The sequence below is a fragment of the Anas platyrhynchos genome, chromosome 1 (genome assembly GCF_047663525.1).
Source record: "Anas platyrhynchos isolate ZD024472 breed Pekin duck chromosome 1, IASCAAS_PekinDuck_T2T, whole genome shotgun sequence".
Classification (NCBI taxonomy): domain Eukaryota; kingdom Metazoa; phylum Chordata; class Aves; order Anseriformes; family Anatidae; genus Anas; species Anas platyrhynchos.
This window is the reverse complement of record NC_092587.1, coordinates 26,152,982-26,169,513: the sequence shown is the minus strand read 5'-3', so window position 1 is coordinate 26,169,513 and position 16,532 is coordinate 26,152,982. Positions and strand designations below refer to the sequence as shown.

The window sequence follows — 16,532 nt, the reverse complement described above, 5'->3', positions numbered from 1 at the left end:
AGTGTAGTGAGATTTGTTCCCTGGTGGCTAAAATGGAGATCCAACCTGCAAAACTGGATTCTGTCATATTATGCAAATTCATTACACCTTTGTAAAGTAAATCTGGAAGCTAATATCTCAGTTGTCATTTTTGTAGAAAACAACCAGCAAAATTTAAAAGCTAGATTTGCTTTGGTGGAGTTGCAGGAGCATCACAGACAGAGTTATCGCTTCCTGTGTGATTGCTAGATATTTCTGTGGTTTGCACAGAGAACAGAGCCTCGTTCCTCATTTAAGTGTAAATCTCAGTTGGTAGGTCTTGAAATTACAATGCGTCACTTTGGGGGAAAAAATAAAAATAATAATAATAAAAAAATAAATCACTGACCAAAATTATTTTCTCTTGTTTCCATCTTCAGGAAGTCACCAAATCTGTGCAGCCCCTTCTGCTGGGAAGAATAATAGCTTCCTATGATCCGGACAACTCCTCTGAGAGATCCATAGCCTATTACCTGGGCATTGGCTTGTGCCTTCTCTTCCTTGTGAGAACGCTGCTCACACACCCTTCTATATTTGGTCTTCATCATATAGGGATGCAAATAAGGATAGCATTGTTTAGCTTGATTTATAAGAAGGTAATTTTTTTTCATTTGCACTTAAAGCCAAGCTTCTGTCTATACCCTGCATAGCTTTTAGGGCAGCTTTTTAAAATGTTTGTAGTTTTGTTACAAAAAGCACACAAAAGAGTAATACAGTTAACATCCGTTTCTGACAGCTGTCCATTTCCTGTGTCCAAATAATTAAATACATGTCTACAGCTGCTTTGACTGAAGTCAGACTCTGTGTGAGCTCAGACTCACTAGATATGTAGTGAAATGCTTTAATTGTTGTACCACTGCGCTCCTGTTATGCACGTGTATAGCAAAGGAAAAATAACATGCTAGTGGCTAAGGAGTGTTTTCAGAAGTATAACACAGAAGGGACTGAGTTGGAATGATACCATGTGAGTTCTCTATAGCGTGAAGAATCAACAGAAGTTGAGGCATTTCATGTTCATAAATCCAAAGGTTTTAAAAGGTGTTTGCTTTTACCAATAACAAATCCAGCTAATTTAAATAAACCTGTTAGTTACTCTATTTTAAAGCTCACTGTGAAAACATATTTCAAAAAACATTTGTCTAGATAGGCACAGTAGGAGATTTTTGAGGAAGCACAGCAACACACAGCATGCATGCTTAATTAAAGCTTGTATTTCCATACATATCTATATACATAAAATATGCAACAGAAAACAGGGGCTAAGTCAATAAATCAATAGTTGTAAAGCAATTTAATGACTATGTTAAATTCAAGTGACATAAATAACAAGTTTAATGAGACTTTCCTTATAGCATGAAGCTGATAAGTGAGTTGTAATTTATGCTACCGTACAACTGCCTATTATTTTAATTTGTATTTATTCTGTTTTAAAGGAGTGAGTTACATGGCCATTTTCCTATTGTTTTGTTTTCTTTTACAGACCTTAAAACTGTCAAGCAAAGTCCTAGATAAAATAAGTACTGGACAATTGGTCAGTCTTCTTTCCAATAATCTGAACAAATTTGACGAGGTACGTTATCGGTTGATTAATGAACTTAAAGATCCATCAAATACCAAAGCAAAACCTCAAACAACTCATGGCAATCATTAAGGGGGGAAGGAGAATAAATGTCAGACTGCACTCACTGTTCATTGTAGACATAAAATGAAGCCCATCCTAAGAGTATGTTTTGACATCTGGTCACAGAAATGCTCATTCTAATAAGTACATCTTCCTTTTTCTCCTATGCTGATAAGTAAAGCAAACTTACACACTAGATATACCATAAAATCATTATTGTTTTACAGTGCAGTGAGAATCCACCAGGAAACCTCCAGTTTATGGAGTTGGTTTCACAGCAGTCAGAACCTGCTCATCCAATCCTTGTCTTTTTTATTTATTTTTTTTTTGTTTTTCCTGACCACTATATCTCTTTCTAATAAGGTGAACCAGTATGGTGCTCCTGCTATTGAACAAGCGATGATGTTCAGCATCCTGTTGTTACTATTACCCACGCTCCTTAAAAACCTAATTACGTGTTGATGTAAGACTATTAGAAATCATTTCCAACACATCCATTTTAGACAATACAGAATCACATAGTAGTTGAGGTTTGAAGAGACCTCTGGAAGTCACCTGGTCCAACCTCCCTGCTCAGTCAGAGCCATCAAAGCAGGTTGCCCATGACCATATCTGGGTGGCTTTTGAACATCTCCAAGGAGGGAGACTGCAACCTCTCTGGACAACCTGTGACAGTGCTCAGCCAATACATTCAAAGTCTCCCGTAAAACTTTTCATTAAAGATATGGAGGTAGTTTTGTAGTAATGGCTTGGAGGCTGGAAACTCTGTGAGCTTTTGTTCTGCGTGTATAACTGCCCTGTTGATGGTATGAGGTTTGCTTCCTACGGGAGAAACAAGAAACCTGACATCAGAGAGACCCTACAGTTCCAGCTTTGTGTCTTTTGTCTATGTACTTTTTGCACTTTATTATATGTAGAACAACTTGAGCTAGCACTGACAAGCTAGGCCAAGTGCCCTAGTAGTGCAGTAGTGTAGCTGCAGCAACACAGAGCTCTGTGCAAGCTCTGTTTCTCAGCCTGACTACAGGATTCTGTCCAAAATCTATCTAACGATAGACAAATGTGGAGAAGAAAGCAGCAGTCTTCTTTGAATTTGCTGCATTTTTACAAGAGACGTCTCTTCACCAGAGTAATGTTGGCCTCCTATATCAGATGAAATTACTCTCAGAATTGTTTCCATATTTTTCCCATCTTGCGGTGATTGAAAACACCAGTGTTGATAGCAAATCCTGTTTACTTTTCCAAAGCTGGATTTTTTCCTCGTGTGCACACATAGTGAAGAGACAATTGTGTACTGAACTTTGCCTTACAAAAATCGAAGTTCAGGTGTGGAATGCATATGTACTGCTGCGCTGTCATCATTATTAACACCCAGAATGCTATGTGCTCAGAATCACAAATTCTCCTTTATAAACTTGTTTTACTACTGGAAGTATTTGTACCATCCTTCATTACATTTTTCAAAGTGTCACTTTAATGACTTCTTCCTTTTCTTGTAGTTTCAGAGAAGTCTGTAACTTTCATTATTATTGTTATTCTGCTGTGGGCTTCTGCAGGGTCTTGCTCTGGCTCATTTTGTGTGGATTGCACCTTTACAAGTGGCACTGCTGATGGGACTGCTCTGGGATATGTTACAAGCTTCTGCATTTTCTGGACTTGCTTTTCTAATAGTCATGGTCTTTTTCCAAGCCTGGCTGGGACAAAGGATGATGAAATACAGGTGATGAGACTATTTTAAAATATTTTTTAGTATATTTTCCTGAAACATGTTGTTTTATGAAGTTTATACTACTTAATTAAGGGTATCTCATTATTGCATTGTTACAAAAGAGATGTCCAAAGAATGCTGGATGAGTCAGAAATGTAGGGACAAGCCTTTACTTATTTAGCAGCACCTGTCTAAACTTATAAAAAAAAAAAAAAAAAAAAGGTCTAACATGTTTGGTGATGCATTGATAGTGATAATGCTTTGTAGTATTAAATCTCCTTGTTAGTGAAGTGATTAATGCTTTTAGAGCTTCTGTTTTCTCCTTAGTAAAGCAATTATTCCATTTCTAATAATTCCTATCACATTCTTCATAATAATTTTGCCAAAATAAGTATATTAAGAATAGGCATGTAGGGAAAGAATTTTCTTAAGACACAATGATACAAAGATATAATGTGATACAAAATAACTATGCACGGTGAAATAGATGAGGATTAACCTAATGTCTTTTTACTTTATAGGGATAAGAGGGCAGGAAAGATCAATGAGAGACTTGTCATCACCTCAGAAATAATTGAAAATATACAGTCAGTTAAAGCCTATTGTTGGGAAGATGCAATGGAAAAAATGATTGAAAGCCTCCGTGAGTAAGTGTTTTCATTTGTTGGTCAAATTTCTTACGTGTTCAGAAAAAAAATATTAAGTGACTACGAACACTTTCTGTGGTCATGTTAGTTAAGAAGTAAAGCACACAAATATTAATCCTCCATAAACTAACCATGCATTCCCACACTGAAGTTATTTTTTTTCCCAATTTGTCAAGTAGAGATTTTTTTTTTTATTTGCTTCCTCATTTGTTATAATGGTATTTCAGTGGTTAGCTTGTGCAGGTAAAACAATTGTGGCATCTGTGTTTGTTTCTGGCCAACCCTGTCCTCATCTTACAATAAAAAGCCCTTTTGTGATAGTTACTTAAGGCTTTACAGACTTTCCTATTCTGCAGTGGAGGAAACAGTGTGAGTCCTCTTCAGCCATTTTCTGAGAAATGCAATAAAGCTGGTTTTAAATGTTGCACACGATCTGTGTAAGGATCACAGCTTCATGTATTCATTCTGTACAATTACATTTACATTTATTGTCTGTGGAAGGTCTTTTATAAAGTTTATATTCTCAATTAACATTGAGACTGCACTGGAACTACCAGACACGATGCATAAAGCAGGTAAAAGAGCTAAACTGGTTAGCTGAGTCCTGGGGGAAGGGAGGAGAAGTGGCACATTGATTGATAGGTGACGCTGCACAAAGCACTGTGTTTGTTTAGTCCTTTAGAGAGAATTGGAATTCAGTGCCAGGTGTGTGATTGGTAAAATAGAAGAAAATAGAAGAAATATAAGTGCCATATTATCATGTAAATAAAAGAGATGAAGTGATATTATTACACAAACACCTTCTTGTTCAGCTGTTTTCTGAAAGACAATGAAGGAAAAGTCAAGTGCTCTTTACCTTCAGAATAAGAAAGTTCTTAAAATCTGTAATGTAAACCATCTGAGAAAGCTCAGTTTTAGTCTAGGTATGGAGGTCCAGTTGTAAGATGGAACCTGGCACCACTAGTCATATGCATTGCTTTTAGGAAATTTTAGAGTATGCCTTGTAAGTAAATTGTGTAGAAATGAAGTCACAGAAAACAGAAAAAGAACAGTAACAATAACATGGAAGAATGACAGAAATGTTATAAGATCATGGTATCTCTCTTCTGCTCCTTTTGCTCCAAAATACCATATTTTTTAAGTGATCCAAAAGGTCACTTGGTGAATACATCACCAGAACAGATCAATCTGGGAATGTAAGAGTTTCATGTGAATTTTGCTTGCTGAGACCTCCTATAAGTTGGCTCGTTAGGGTGGTGGGAGACAAGACACGGTCATTTAACTCGTGCCCATGTTTTAGCAGCCCTACATTATAACTCATTTGTTACCAAACTCTGTATCCTGTCAGTTTCTGATGCAACCTGGTTTAATCTGCTCTAATTTAACGAGCTAGATATAACTGCACCCTTACTGGTAGACTTGAGCTGCCAGGGTTGCCCATCCTGCTGCAGGCAAACTCCCCCCTTAGAGCTGTGACACTTCAGAGGGAGCAATATGGGCTGTCACCTGCATACCCTCTGAAATCTGTGCTAATTACTGTTCATAATAGGTGTCTGAATAATTTCTATCAGTATACAATGTATTTAGGAAGTAAAAAAACACAGTGCCGACCTGTGTCCCTGAGCTGCAGCACAGCACTGCAGAAGATTAAGTCCAAGGCTGGAAGTGCCTCTATTTTGTCAGCAGAAGATCCATCTTTCTATAAAGCAGAGAAGCTCAGGCTCATTTGTTTGTACTGATTGTGGTAGCATCACTTCAAAACCAGACATATATGGTGCAGACCAACGTATATAAGATGCACATAGTGTCCTTTATGTTCTCAATCCAAGTGCCTATGTTACCTCAGCGAGACATGTTCCAAATGAGTGGTTAATTTACAGAACTGTCGAGCCTGGATCACAGACAGATCCACCCCTGGAAAGTCACTCACTTGTGGCTGGTACTTGGGAGTATACTGAAAATGGTTAGTGCATTTTTCTGTCCCCTGTTGGAGCAATGTCTGTGTGCTTCAGCACTAGGGGTGGTTTAGGTAGTTTCCACCCAGACGTCTGCATGGGACTGGCTGAGCATCACATCGCCTAGTTGTTGTTATCCCTGTTTAGTCCCTATGTGCTGCCACTCACAGCCTCATACAAATTCTGGAGGGACTTTGGTGGCACTTTTTCAAGGTCCATGATTCCAGCTGTGGTGGTTACCTGCATGCCTGGCTACTCTCTTCAGGCCTCTTTTTGTGAAATGCAGACATAAGAAGAGGTGCTAGGCATCCTGCTTCAAAACTGGCTGGGCTCAGGCTTTCTCTGAGGGACTTTCAGCAACATGGACTTGATGATCCTTAAGGGTCCCTTCCAACTCAGGATATTCTATGAACACTTTTTCCAATGACAGTGGTAGGATGCTGATATACATGCAACTCTCGTGCACATGCAGGGTGGGGCTGAAAAGTGTTCCCACTCAGCCCCCAAATACTGGACTTAGTTTGCATGCAGACTCTGGATCAATACCAGAAGACATGTAAAGGTTATGATGCTCAGCCTTGAAATGCCATGAATTGCCATCACTGACGTGACTGTGAACTTCAGTGCAACAGCCTAGTGGTGAGTGTACTCACCCAGCTAATGGGCAGGTTGGGATCTAGCTCCATCTCTACCCCTAGTTAATTTGAAAATCTGGTCCCTTCCATTGAAGCAGAGGTGCCTGTGTTCAGACAAAGCTGAGCTGCTGTGTTCCTAGGATTATGGAGTGAAGGGGTTCAAAAGGAGAGCAGTGAATAGAAAGCTTAACCAGTGAGTTATGGTATTGGCTTAGAAAATAACTTCTACTCCCTGGATTATTTCTCTTTTTATTTAATATTTTGCTGTAAGATGCATAAACATTGTGGAGGCAGATAGGAGCAATCACCAGTTGTGTTCCTGACTGCACAATAGTCAGTAGGCTGCTCCATGAACTTAAGAATATCTCATTTCCAGAGGGGTTGTGTATCTAGGTGACCATATGAGAAGGGGATGGCACTTGTGTGAGCGGTAGATGCTTCAGGATGCTTGAGCCAGGAATTGTAGAGGCTTGTGGATTATGAGATATCTAAATCATGACATAGATCATTTTGATTTTGACAAACATCTCTGAAGATTGGTGTCCATATTTGGCTGCAATTTTTTTTTTTTTTAGATTCAAAATTGTTGAATTGTTGAATCTTGTTTTTTAACTGCTCTCCTAAAAATAACAAAGATGGATGAGCCTCTAAGTTAATTGTTTTACCAACAGTTCCATCCAAAATTTTATGAAATGAAAACCGTGGAACCATATACTAATCATCTGTATTTGTTTTTGTTTTTAACAGAACCGAACTGAAGCTAACCCGAAAAGCTGCTTATGTGAGATATTTCAACAGCTCAGCCTTCTTCTTTTCAGGCTTTTTTGTGGTGTTTTTAGCCGTGGTTCCATATGCTGTGACTAAAGGAATTATTCTCCGAAAAATATTTACCACCATTTCATTTTGCATTGTTCTTAGAATGACAGTGACCAGGCAGTTTCCTGGGTCTGTACAGACCTGGTACGATTCTATTGGAGCAATAAACAAAATACAGGTAGGGTACATACACTTCAATCTTCCCAAATACGTAAGCTAATTCTTTATAGCATGTTATCTTGTCAGTTGATCAACAAAAGCACACAGCATTTGTGCAGACTTTCCGAATATACTATATATTGCTTTGATTATACACCATGAAATGTCATTATAAATCTTGATATTGTTATATGGTTCCCCAGGCAGCATAACCATGGGAGTCTTATGCTACCTGCAGGCTACTTACTTTGAAACAGAAGAGTTTTTTTTTTTTTTTTTTTCATTGCAGAATAGCAAACTTAATAAAAATATACCAACATTTGTGGTGCTTAAGAGATGTTTTTCCTTCAGAAAAGGAAGTACAAAATTAGTATGTGTTTTATATAGCACAGCTTCCAGTAGCTGCAATCACAAACCTTACTTTTTGTAGCTATTAGTGGCAAGAACAGCAGGAGATTGTACATCTTATGCAAATGTGCATCTCATTCATTATGAGTGCTAAACATAATTAAGGTACCGGTCTTCTAATTATTACCTACCTTACCTACCAAGATCAATTGCTCATAAACCAGCATGAGAGGCAGAGTCATCTCAGAGCAAATACTCATGAACTCTGTCTTCTTTACCTGCTGTTTTCAAATCAATCCTAAGAGGAAGAATTCTTGTTCTATTTTCCCTTAAAATATTAGGGTTTTAAAAAATATGTGTAGATGTTTTTCAGTAAAATATAATTCTATTATTTTTAGCATGATAAAGAATACCGAATACATTACTTAAAGACCTTAATCAGAAATCTGAACCTTAACATAGAATAAGGAGTATATATTAGATTCTTCTGGTATTTCTGATTTTTAACTGAGCAGAAATTTCAAAAGTTTAACCATAAGCCTGTCTATCTGACATTCAGAAGGAAGCCTTGCTGGATCCCAATTTACACAGCCCTTGTCTTGATAGATTCCCTAGGTGTTTGTGGAGGCATCCTGTCTCTCTTATTTCCTGGAAGAGTATATCCTATGCCCTTTCAGAGAATTGGCAAGCCCGGTTATCATACCACTTTGCTGGCCACTTGCCTCTGGGGATACTAGCTATGAGGCTGCTCTAGAATTTGTAAATAATAATCTCTTTGTGATAGGTTGAATATAGACCCAATATACTTCACAGAATCCCAAAACACAGATGTTCTTCACTTGTCACAGGAAATATGCAGATATAAACAGAAATAATAAACCACACATACATTTCTCTGAATTAATTTCCTCATCAGGTTAGAGAGGTTGGACCAGTCCCCAGGGTTATTGTATTTGCCATGTGGCTGCATCATATATTTTAGACCTTGAAGTCCTTATGGATCAACATGTTTTCTCACACTATCACTGCTCCAGCAACTCCACTGGATGACCCCACAGCCTTTGTTATAAAAACCTATCTAACCATTTATTTCTTTTGCACTGTGTGTGTTTTGCCTTTCTTTTTATTTATTTATTTATTTATTTATTTATTTTTGGTACCTGTCCTTTCAATCATTTGCTTTTTCACTTCTGCTTGTGCTCATTGGGAAACTTTCAGGTTTATTGTAGAGAACTGTTTTTTCCCCCTTACCATTTTCCCTTAGTTTGCCCACTGTTGCCCCAGTAGACCTTCTTGGTCTCAGCTAACTTTAAAAGGCAATTTAGAGGAGATGGTACTTACAGACTGCATAACCTTAAGAAAATCATGGAATAGAAAAGTTAGTTTTCCTTCATTATCATGGATTTACACTTCCTTCTTCTTATATAATCCCAGAATATAAACAAGTATAGTGTTGCCGACTTCTGTCCTTTGAAATGACACTACTTCAGTGCTGCCCTAGCCAGGATTACTATCTGCCTTTTGTGCTGATTGAGACATAATTCTAATTCATTTAAACTCTTTCTGTTTTGGAATAGTGAGTTAGCAGCATGTAGCTGCTTTGTTTCGCTGCCTACCAGAGTGTAACCTTCCATGTCCTACTCCAGAAACAAAGGTTTATTTGAAAAAGATTAAGGTTGGAGGGCTAAGGCTGCTCAATGCAAGTCCTGAAATCAAATGAAATGCCAAGTTTTTATATTCTTTCCAAACCAGAATCAAATACATTCATCGTTGTATTTTCACTAACAATGTAAGAAATGGAAGCTTCAGAAACCATTTTCTTCTGCATCTGAAAGACACTGTATGAGATGCATTTATGCCTCACTTGAAAACACTAGAATGCAATAACTCTATCAGAAATATTAACTAGCACAGGCAAGTCTGTGCTGCTTTGCGTGATACACCTGTCATCCCTTTCCATTTCCTGTAATCTGCTTTTGTTGTCTTTCTAGGATTTCTTGCTAAAAGAAGAATATAAAGCCCTCGAGTATAATCTAACAACGACTGGGGTTGAAGTAGACAAAGTAACAGCTTTTTGGGATGAGGTCAGTACTTTCACCTAAAATAAATTCACATGTAGAGTACAGTTTAATTTTTGTTTTGTTTTGTTTTTACTGATATTTGCCTTAGCATTCTCTAAAAACAGCAGACTGCATACCTTCAGTTTAACTGCCTTCAGCTAACAGCAGGCAAGGAATATGTGGCAAGTAATGAATGCATAATATCAAATTATCCACATCTGAGAGACTTTGAAAGAGGCTTTTTAGTAAATGTTAAGGCGTATAAGTTATTTTAGATTTAAACCAGCCTGGAAACAAAATCAAGCTCCAACAAGTTATAAACATTAGAAAGCAGTTCAATTATAGGAGTATTTTGTTTATGTCTACAAATTTAGGAGCAAATACAATACATACATTAAAATAGATATTATTTTAAGAATTTAATAGATGGGTTATGGATAGGAAAAGTAATGTCAACAAAGTAAGTTCGCAAGTCTTTGTAAGTCTATAGTAGGATATAAATTTCTGCATATGCATGTCCTATTCATTTTTTATGTACATACAAACACACAAATATGTATGTTGCAGGGAATTGGAGAGCTCTTTGTAAAAGCAAAACAGGAAAACAACAACAGCAAAGGTCCTAGCAATGACAACAATCTCTTCTTCAGCAATTTTCCCCTTCATGCATCTCCTGTTCTTCAGGATATAAATTTCAAGATTGAGAAGGGAGAGCTATTAGCTGTTTCTGGATCTACTGGAGCAGGCAAGGTATTTCTATTTCTGTTTTTTTCAACAAAAGTCATATCAATTTTAAGGAATAATATAATGGTATTGGTAGCTGCAAGAAAAAGTATGAATAAAACATGTTTCAATAAAATGTCCCATACTCATTTAAATTTATCTCTATGGCCAACACGAGAAAGAGTTTGCTGGATTTTTTATTTTATTTTTTTTAACGTACAAGGATACAGACTTAGTAAGGAAATAACAATTTAACTTACAAAACTAAAAAAATGTATAAAGCTTAACACTGATTAGTCTGGTAACTACAATGCATACCCCAGATATGGGGCACACCTGGTCATATGGGCTCCACTTCCTACAATGTATAGCTTGGATACAACCTCTCAGACCTACATGAAAGCCTGTGGTATAAGTCTGTGGAGGTGCTGTTCAGTGTTGGTCTTCTGAGAAAAGTTGCGGTTTAGATAATCATCATTTTAGAACTGGAAAATGTTATCAGTGCATTTAGTTTGCAGATAACACATCCAATTAACCTTTTTACTATGAAATGAGTTGAATTTTGATATTCATATTCACTTTGAACTGCAAGGAATTAGACAGGTATTTCAGTTTCAGTGAGTCTTCTGAGAAGAAGTGAAAGTCAAAACAAACATTCATTATGCATTTGGCAACTTTTCGTTTCCTGCTTAACAAATTATCAGTGAACGTATTCTGATTCCCTTTACTTTCATTGATTTGGACTCTTTTGGGTGTGGAATCTCAAACCATGGAGATCCTGGGTAACCTGTTCTAGGCGTCCCTACTTGAGCAGGGGGATTTGGACAAGATGACCTCGAGAGATCCTTTCTGACCTTAATCATTGTGTGATTCTGTAATTCCACATGTAATCTTTGGTCTATTGAACTCAATGGCAAAGGACCCATCAAATTAAATATGGTCAATGCTTTAATATTTGTCAGAAAGGACACCAATACAAAAGAACAACAGACTGAGAACGAGAGGCTGTCCATTTTAAACATCCAGTGTGCAAAACATACTAAGCAATTAGCCTTTGCAAGACCAAAATTTCTTACTCAGCTTTTGGGAAAATTTAGATTCTGGTATGATGGAAAGACATCTTGTGAGACACCCCTGCATATTGTACAACCTGTCAGGTTAAAGGATCTCTGGGGTTGAGAAGATAAAATTGTGACTTGGATAGATTTTTAGATCTTTGGCTGTTACGTCCCGGCTTTGTTGACTGTTTACTAGTGATAAGAACACCATTGGAATGCCTTTGTAACATATTTTTTCCTTGTATTTCTCAACTCTGTTCTTTGATCTAGTAGCTAGTGATGTGTGACAAGGTTACTAGAAGCTACTGATTAACTTTGAAATTATAACATGTCAGTACTGAAATTGCAATCAATTCTTTTATGAAGGGAAATAGTAAATATGCTTAGGTCATGTATTCACGTAAATGAGTTAACAGTCACAGAGGAAACTTCAGATCACACTGAGCAGTTTGTGAGCAATTAAATCCACAGACAGAGAAATTGCACTTTTCAGGGCAATTCAGATAAAAGGCTTATAAACACCAGAAAGATTGTAAACATGAATAGTGTTGTACAAAGAACAAGCGAATACCTACTGATGTTAAAAATTTTCACCAGAATACTTGTAATACCTGATGTCTGTATGTCTCTTACAGATACTCACATTTTTACCTTGCAAAAATGATACAATTTTAATTAAAAATACATGCTTTTGTGGCAGCATGCCTTGTTTACAGGGCATCAGTTTTTCTTGTTCAGTGAATGAAGTTTCTCTCACTTCAGGGACCTTTCAGACATACATGTCATAAAAATCTTCACTAATTGCTGCTTATACTAAATTAATGGTTGTAGGGACACTCTTTACAGAACAAAAGTACCATTCTACTATTTTATTTTAGTAGAGTGACTCCCCTTTTGTTTAGTATTTATTATGGTTGTACAGATCTCTGCTGTATTAACCATTAATATATTTTTTTCAGACTTCTCTTCTGATGTTGATAATGGGAGAATTGGAGCCTTCTCAGGGTAAAATTAAACACAGTGGAAGGATATCCTTTTCACCTCAAGTCTCCTGGATCATGCCTGGAACAATAAAAGACAACATAATTTTTGGTGTATCCTATGATGAATACCGATACAAGAGTGTCATCAGAGCCTGCCAACTGGAAGAGGTCAGTCATCTAGGAATCTTAAGACAGAAGTGAAAAAATAAATAAATCAGGGAGTGCAATTTTAAGTAAGCAAGACATTTCTAAGGTTTAAGGAACTCATCCTAGCATTCAGAGGTTGTAGAACTCCAAGTCAGCCCATTGCCAGCTCCTTCAGAGATACACTGACAGTGTTAATTCTGGGAGTTAAATAAACTGGCTCAGCAATTATAAGGTGACTGCATTCTTAGTCTTCCTTGGCTAAAAACCCAAGTAAACCTGATAATATTGAATAAATGAGCTAAAAAGTATTGTTTCTACATTTTTCTCATATATTTATATATGTATGTGTGTGTGTACATTACTTCCCATAGATAATGCTAATTTCTTTACAAGTTTGAGAAATTAACCTGTATTCCTCTTTTCTTTCATGTCTCAAAAATGTTCTGACGGTATTTAGAATGCTGTGCCACAAACCTGAATTATTTAGAGGAAAATTTTAACTGAACTAGTAGCTTTTTTTTGTGTGTGCATGCTGAACATTTTCACTCTGGAAATTATTGCAGGACCAATCTTTACATACCATGCAGTCCATAATGCAATGACGTTGGAATGTCCTTGTGTTTGTCTGATGTTGCCATAGGGTAGTGTAGGAAAGGACACCTTTTCACATTGAAAGATATAAAAGGATCCAGCATTTTATACCTTTCCACACTTGGTGCTGTATCATAAGATCAGACATTCTGTCAGTAACATGTAGATGAAAACAATAAATATTTAACTGTGCTGAATAGGATCTTTCTTTAGACCACACAGTGAAACATTTTCCTTAGTGCCAGTCAAGCAAGAAAACAATAGCCAGCCTGTTTAAAAGTAAGATGAAGTTACTGCATTTTATCTCAGAGCAGGTTTATAGTTAAGTGATAAAGCAATCTGTTCTTATATGCTTGTGGCCATTTCAGCCTGTGTTTGGATTGTGGTTTGCTGGAAATCTTCTTTGAAAGCTTCTGAAGACAGGAGAATTAGCAACTTCTGTTTCAGGCTTTCTAAAGTGAGAAGTCCTTAACTCCAGTGTTAAGAGCTGTAGTTAATGCCAAAGCTCCAAGAACCAACTGCAGCAATTTGAAACTGTCCTTGCTCAAGGAGGTTTTCCAACCCAGGCCCTTGCTAGAGCAGAATGTGGTTGCTTTGGTGTTGGTGGGATGGCTTGGTGTCTCAGTGTTGGTGGGACAGCTCAGTGTGTTGGTCTTGGTAAGCTGGAGCTCCTTTGTTCTCCAAACAGGCTCGATCAAGCCAGCTTTGATCTGTGTTGGTGCAGCTCTGTGCTGAGTAATATGCTTCACCTCCTAGCAGGGCTTATTATTTGAGACCAAGTTTGATATTTATGAGGATACTTTCTTCTGTACTGAACCTGAATAAATTGGGTTGGACTGAAGAGAAGGCAGAATGGTTTGGAATCAATCCAAATGCATTACCTTGTTGCTATTATTGTGCTTGTTAGTCTCACTAAATTTCACATTCAAGTTACCAAATAGGACTGAGTATAGCAGATTTAAGGATGGATTTCAAATATTAATTCATTGTTTCTCCTGAGGGTGCATTTTTTTGGGTTTTATTATTACATGAAGGATTAGTTCTTTGTTGGTTTGGGGCTGTATGTATTTTCTTCATGATGGAGAGATACCTGACGATTTTTTCCTAAAGGAGTACACTTCTCCTTCTTCTCTGCAACTTTACTAGGTAGTTTATACCATTCACCTGAATGCAAGACTGTTGCTGAGTCTAGCTTTTACACGGGCTTTTAAAGGTGGACCAGGGTTTAGTGATAAAAGAGAGTTTATTTCCTTATTGGACATATGTTGAAAGTCAGTTAAAATAAAGCTCTTAACAGTAACAGTTTGGGGATGCATGAGAATTTTCAGAATGGTTGGTGCTAGATTTTTTTTTTTTTTTTTTGGATTGGTACATAGCTGACTTGCTAAGGAGTTATCATTTGCAAAACCAGGCTCCCCAGGGGTGTAGTCACGGCACCAAGCCTGTTGGAGTTTAAGAAGCATTTGGACTGTGCACTTAGTCATATGGTCTGGAGCAGCTTGTTCCTCCTCCACTGCTAGCCTTTTGTGAAGACTTTCAACTTCTAGATCAAACTAGTCCAGCACAGATCACTAGTCCCCATTATTTATTCTTTACTCATTAGCTTTTTTAAATAACCTGTTTGAATGGGTTGAATTCTGAGTGTACAGATATTACAAATGTATTACCTTTAACATCACAGGTTGACATGCTATAATAGAGAAGCCAGAATCTGAATTCACTCTTTTCCAAAAGACAGTCCCCATAGACAAGCTTAAAGGTACTTGAAAAGTAAGATAAGATGAACTGGTGATGTCTTAGCTTATGCTACCTTTCTCTTTTTGACAAGGTGTTTTACCCTTTTTATCAAGTACTTTTCATCACACATGATAAAAATCAATTAGAAAGAGAAAATGAACTAGCACTAGCACTTCAAATTAAGGTCCAATTAAGTATGAACAAATTTAATACTGAGAACATCATGCATAATTCACTGCTTTTTATTCACTTTGCTGAATGGCAAAAAACACATGGGAGATGTGAACTGGATGAGTTTATATGTCTATGGAAACTTGCTACTAAATTTGTAGTAATTCCACAAGTGCAACTTCCATTGAGGCTCAAGGGTCATATTAATGTCATGGCAGGGATAGCATGAATATAAACTAGAATTTTGTAATAGCAGTTAATGGGTTTGCAAAAGCTTCATTACGGATGGAAGGATAAATGTGGAAGGAACATGGCTTGATTTTCAGATTTTTAGCATGAAAAATCATTATTGATTGCATACTATACAAAGGGTGTGGATTTTTCTTTTGTTTTTGTAATTTGTTGAGTTAAGAAGGTAAAGCCTTTGAATGGTTATTACAGGAATTTTCAAGGATGCATGCTGCTAGCATGGAACAAAATAATCTCAAGAGAATGTATTCTTCTAGTCAAGACTGCAGAAGTAGGCCCATTATGATCATCATAGTTAAAAATAAACAAGCACTGTATCACATTTGAAGAGATGCAATAATTCATTTGTTTTAAAATTATACTTTTATGACTTCTGGTTTTGCCTTTTTTGAAAGGTAAGAGATGTTTTTCCACCTAGTTAGTTCATTCGATCCCTCAATGGTTACTGAAGAGGCCATAAACACATAATGGCAAACTACCTCTAAGAGGCTACCACTCTTAAAGTAAACACATGTTCTGATTTGACAGGCACCAGCTGCTGGTGGATGTAATGTTTAACATGGCATGCAAACAGAGGAAGTGTTTCTATGCACAATCAAATCATATAACAGTACAGAAGAAGTCTGCAGTCTTTTTTGAGTTGTTTTTACAGGGAGTGTGGTGAATACTTTTTCAGTGAAGATCATAAGAGAATAGGTAAAGAGAGAGACTGTTAATATGCCAAGCCCTGGTTTCTATTCCTGTATGTTTGGCACAAAGGATGGCATCCATCCCCGTGTGACCAGTTCTCTGCAATGACAAGGATGCTCTGAAATGGAAGCACATATCCTTACTTGCATCTCACTGTACTTCTTCAGACTCTTTTATCCGTGCTGATGGCTTGTTTTTTTGGCAGGTGTCCTACTA

At 37.1% G+C, this 16,532-nt stretch overlaps 1 protein-coding gene across 7 annotated transcripts in view; it reads left to right on the top strand.

Annotated features, from left to right (window-relative positions):
* CFTR (CF transmembrane conductance regulator) overlaps positions 1 to 16,532 on the top strand; it is an 84,375-nt gene that overhangs the window by 17,641 nt on the left and 50,202 nt on the right. For all 7 annotated transcript variants that reach the window (XM_038179863.2, XM_038179877.2, XM_038179871.2 and 4 more), the window contains 8 exons: positions 399 to 614; positions 1,499 to 1,588; positions 3,196 to 3,359; positions 3,869 to 3,994; positions 7,332 to 7,578; positions 9,899 to 9,991; positions 10,535 to 10,717; positions 12,708 to 12,899. In XM_038179863.2, coding sequence (XP_038035791.1) covers positions 399 to 614; positions 1,499 to 1,588; positions 3,196 to 3,359; positions 3,869 to 3,994; positions 7,332 to 7,578; positions 9,899 to 9,991; positions 10,535 to 10,717; positions 12,708 to 12,899 — 1,311 coding nt within the window. The remainder of the gene's footprint in view (positions 1 to 398; positions 615 to 1,498; positions 1,589 to 3,195; positions 3,360 to 3,868; positions 3,995 to 7,331; positions 7,579 to 9,898; positions 9,992 to 10,534; positions 10,718 to 12,707; positions 12,900 to 16,532) is intronic.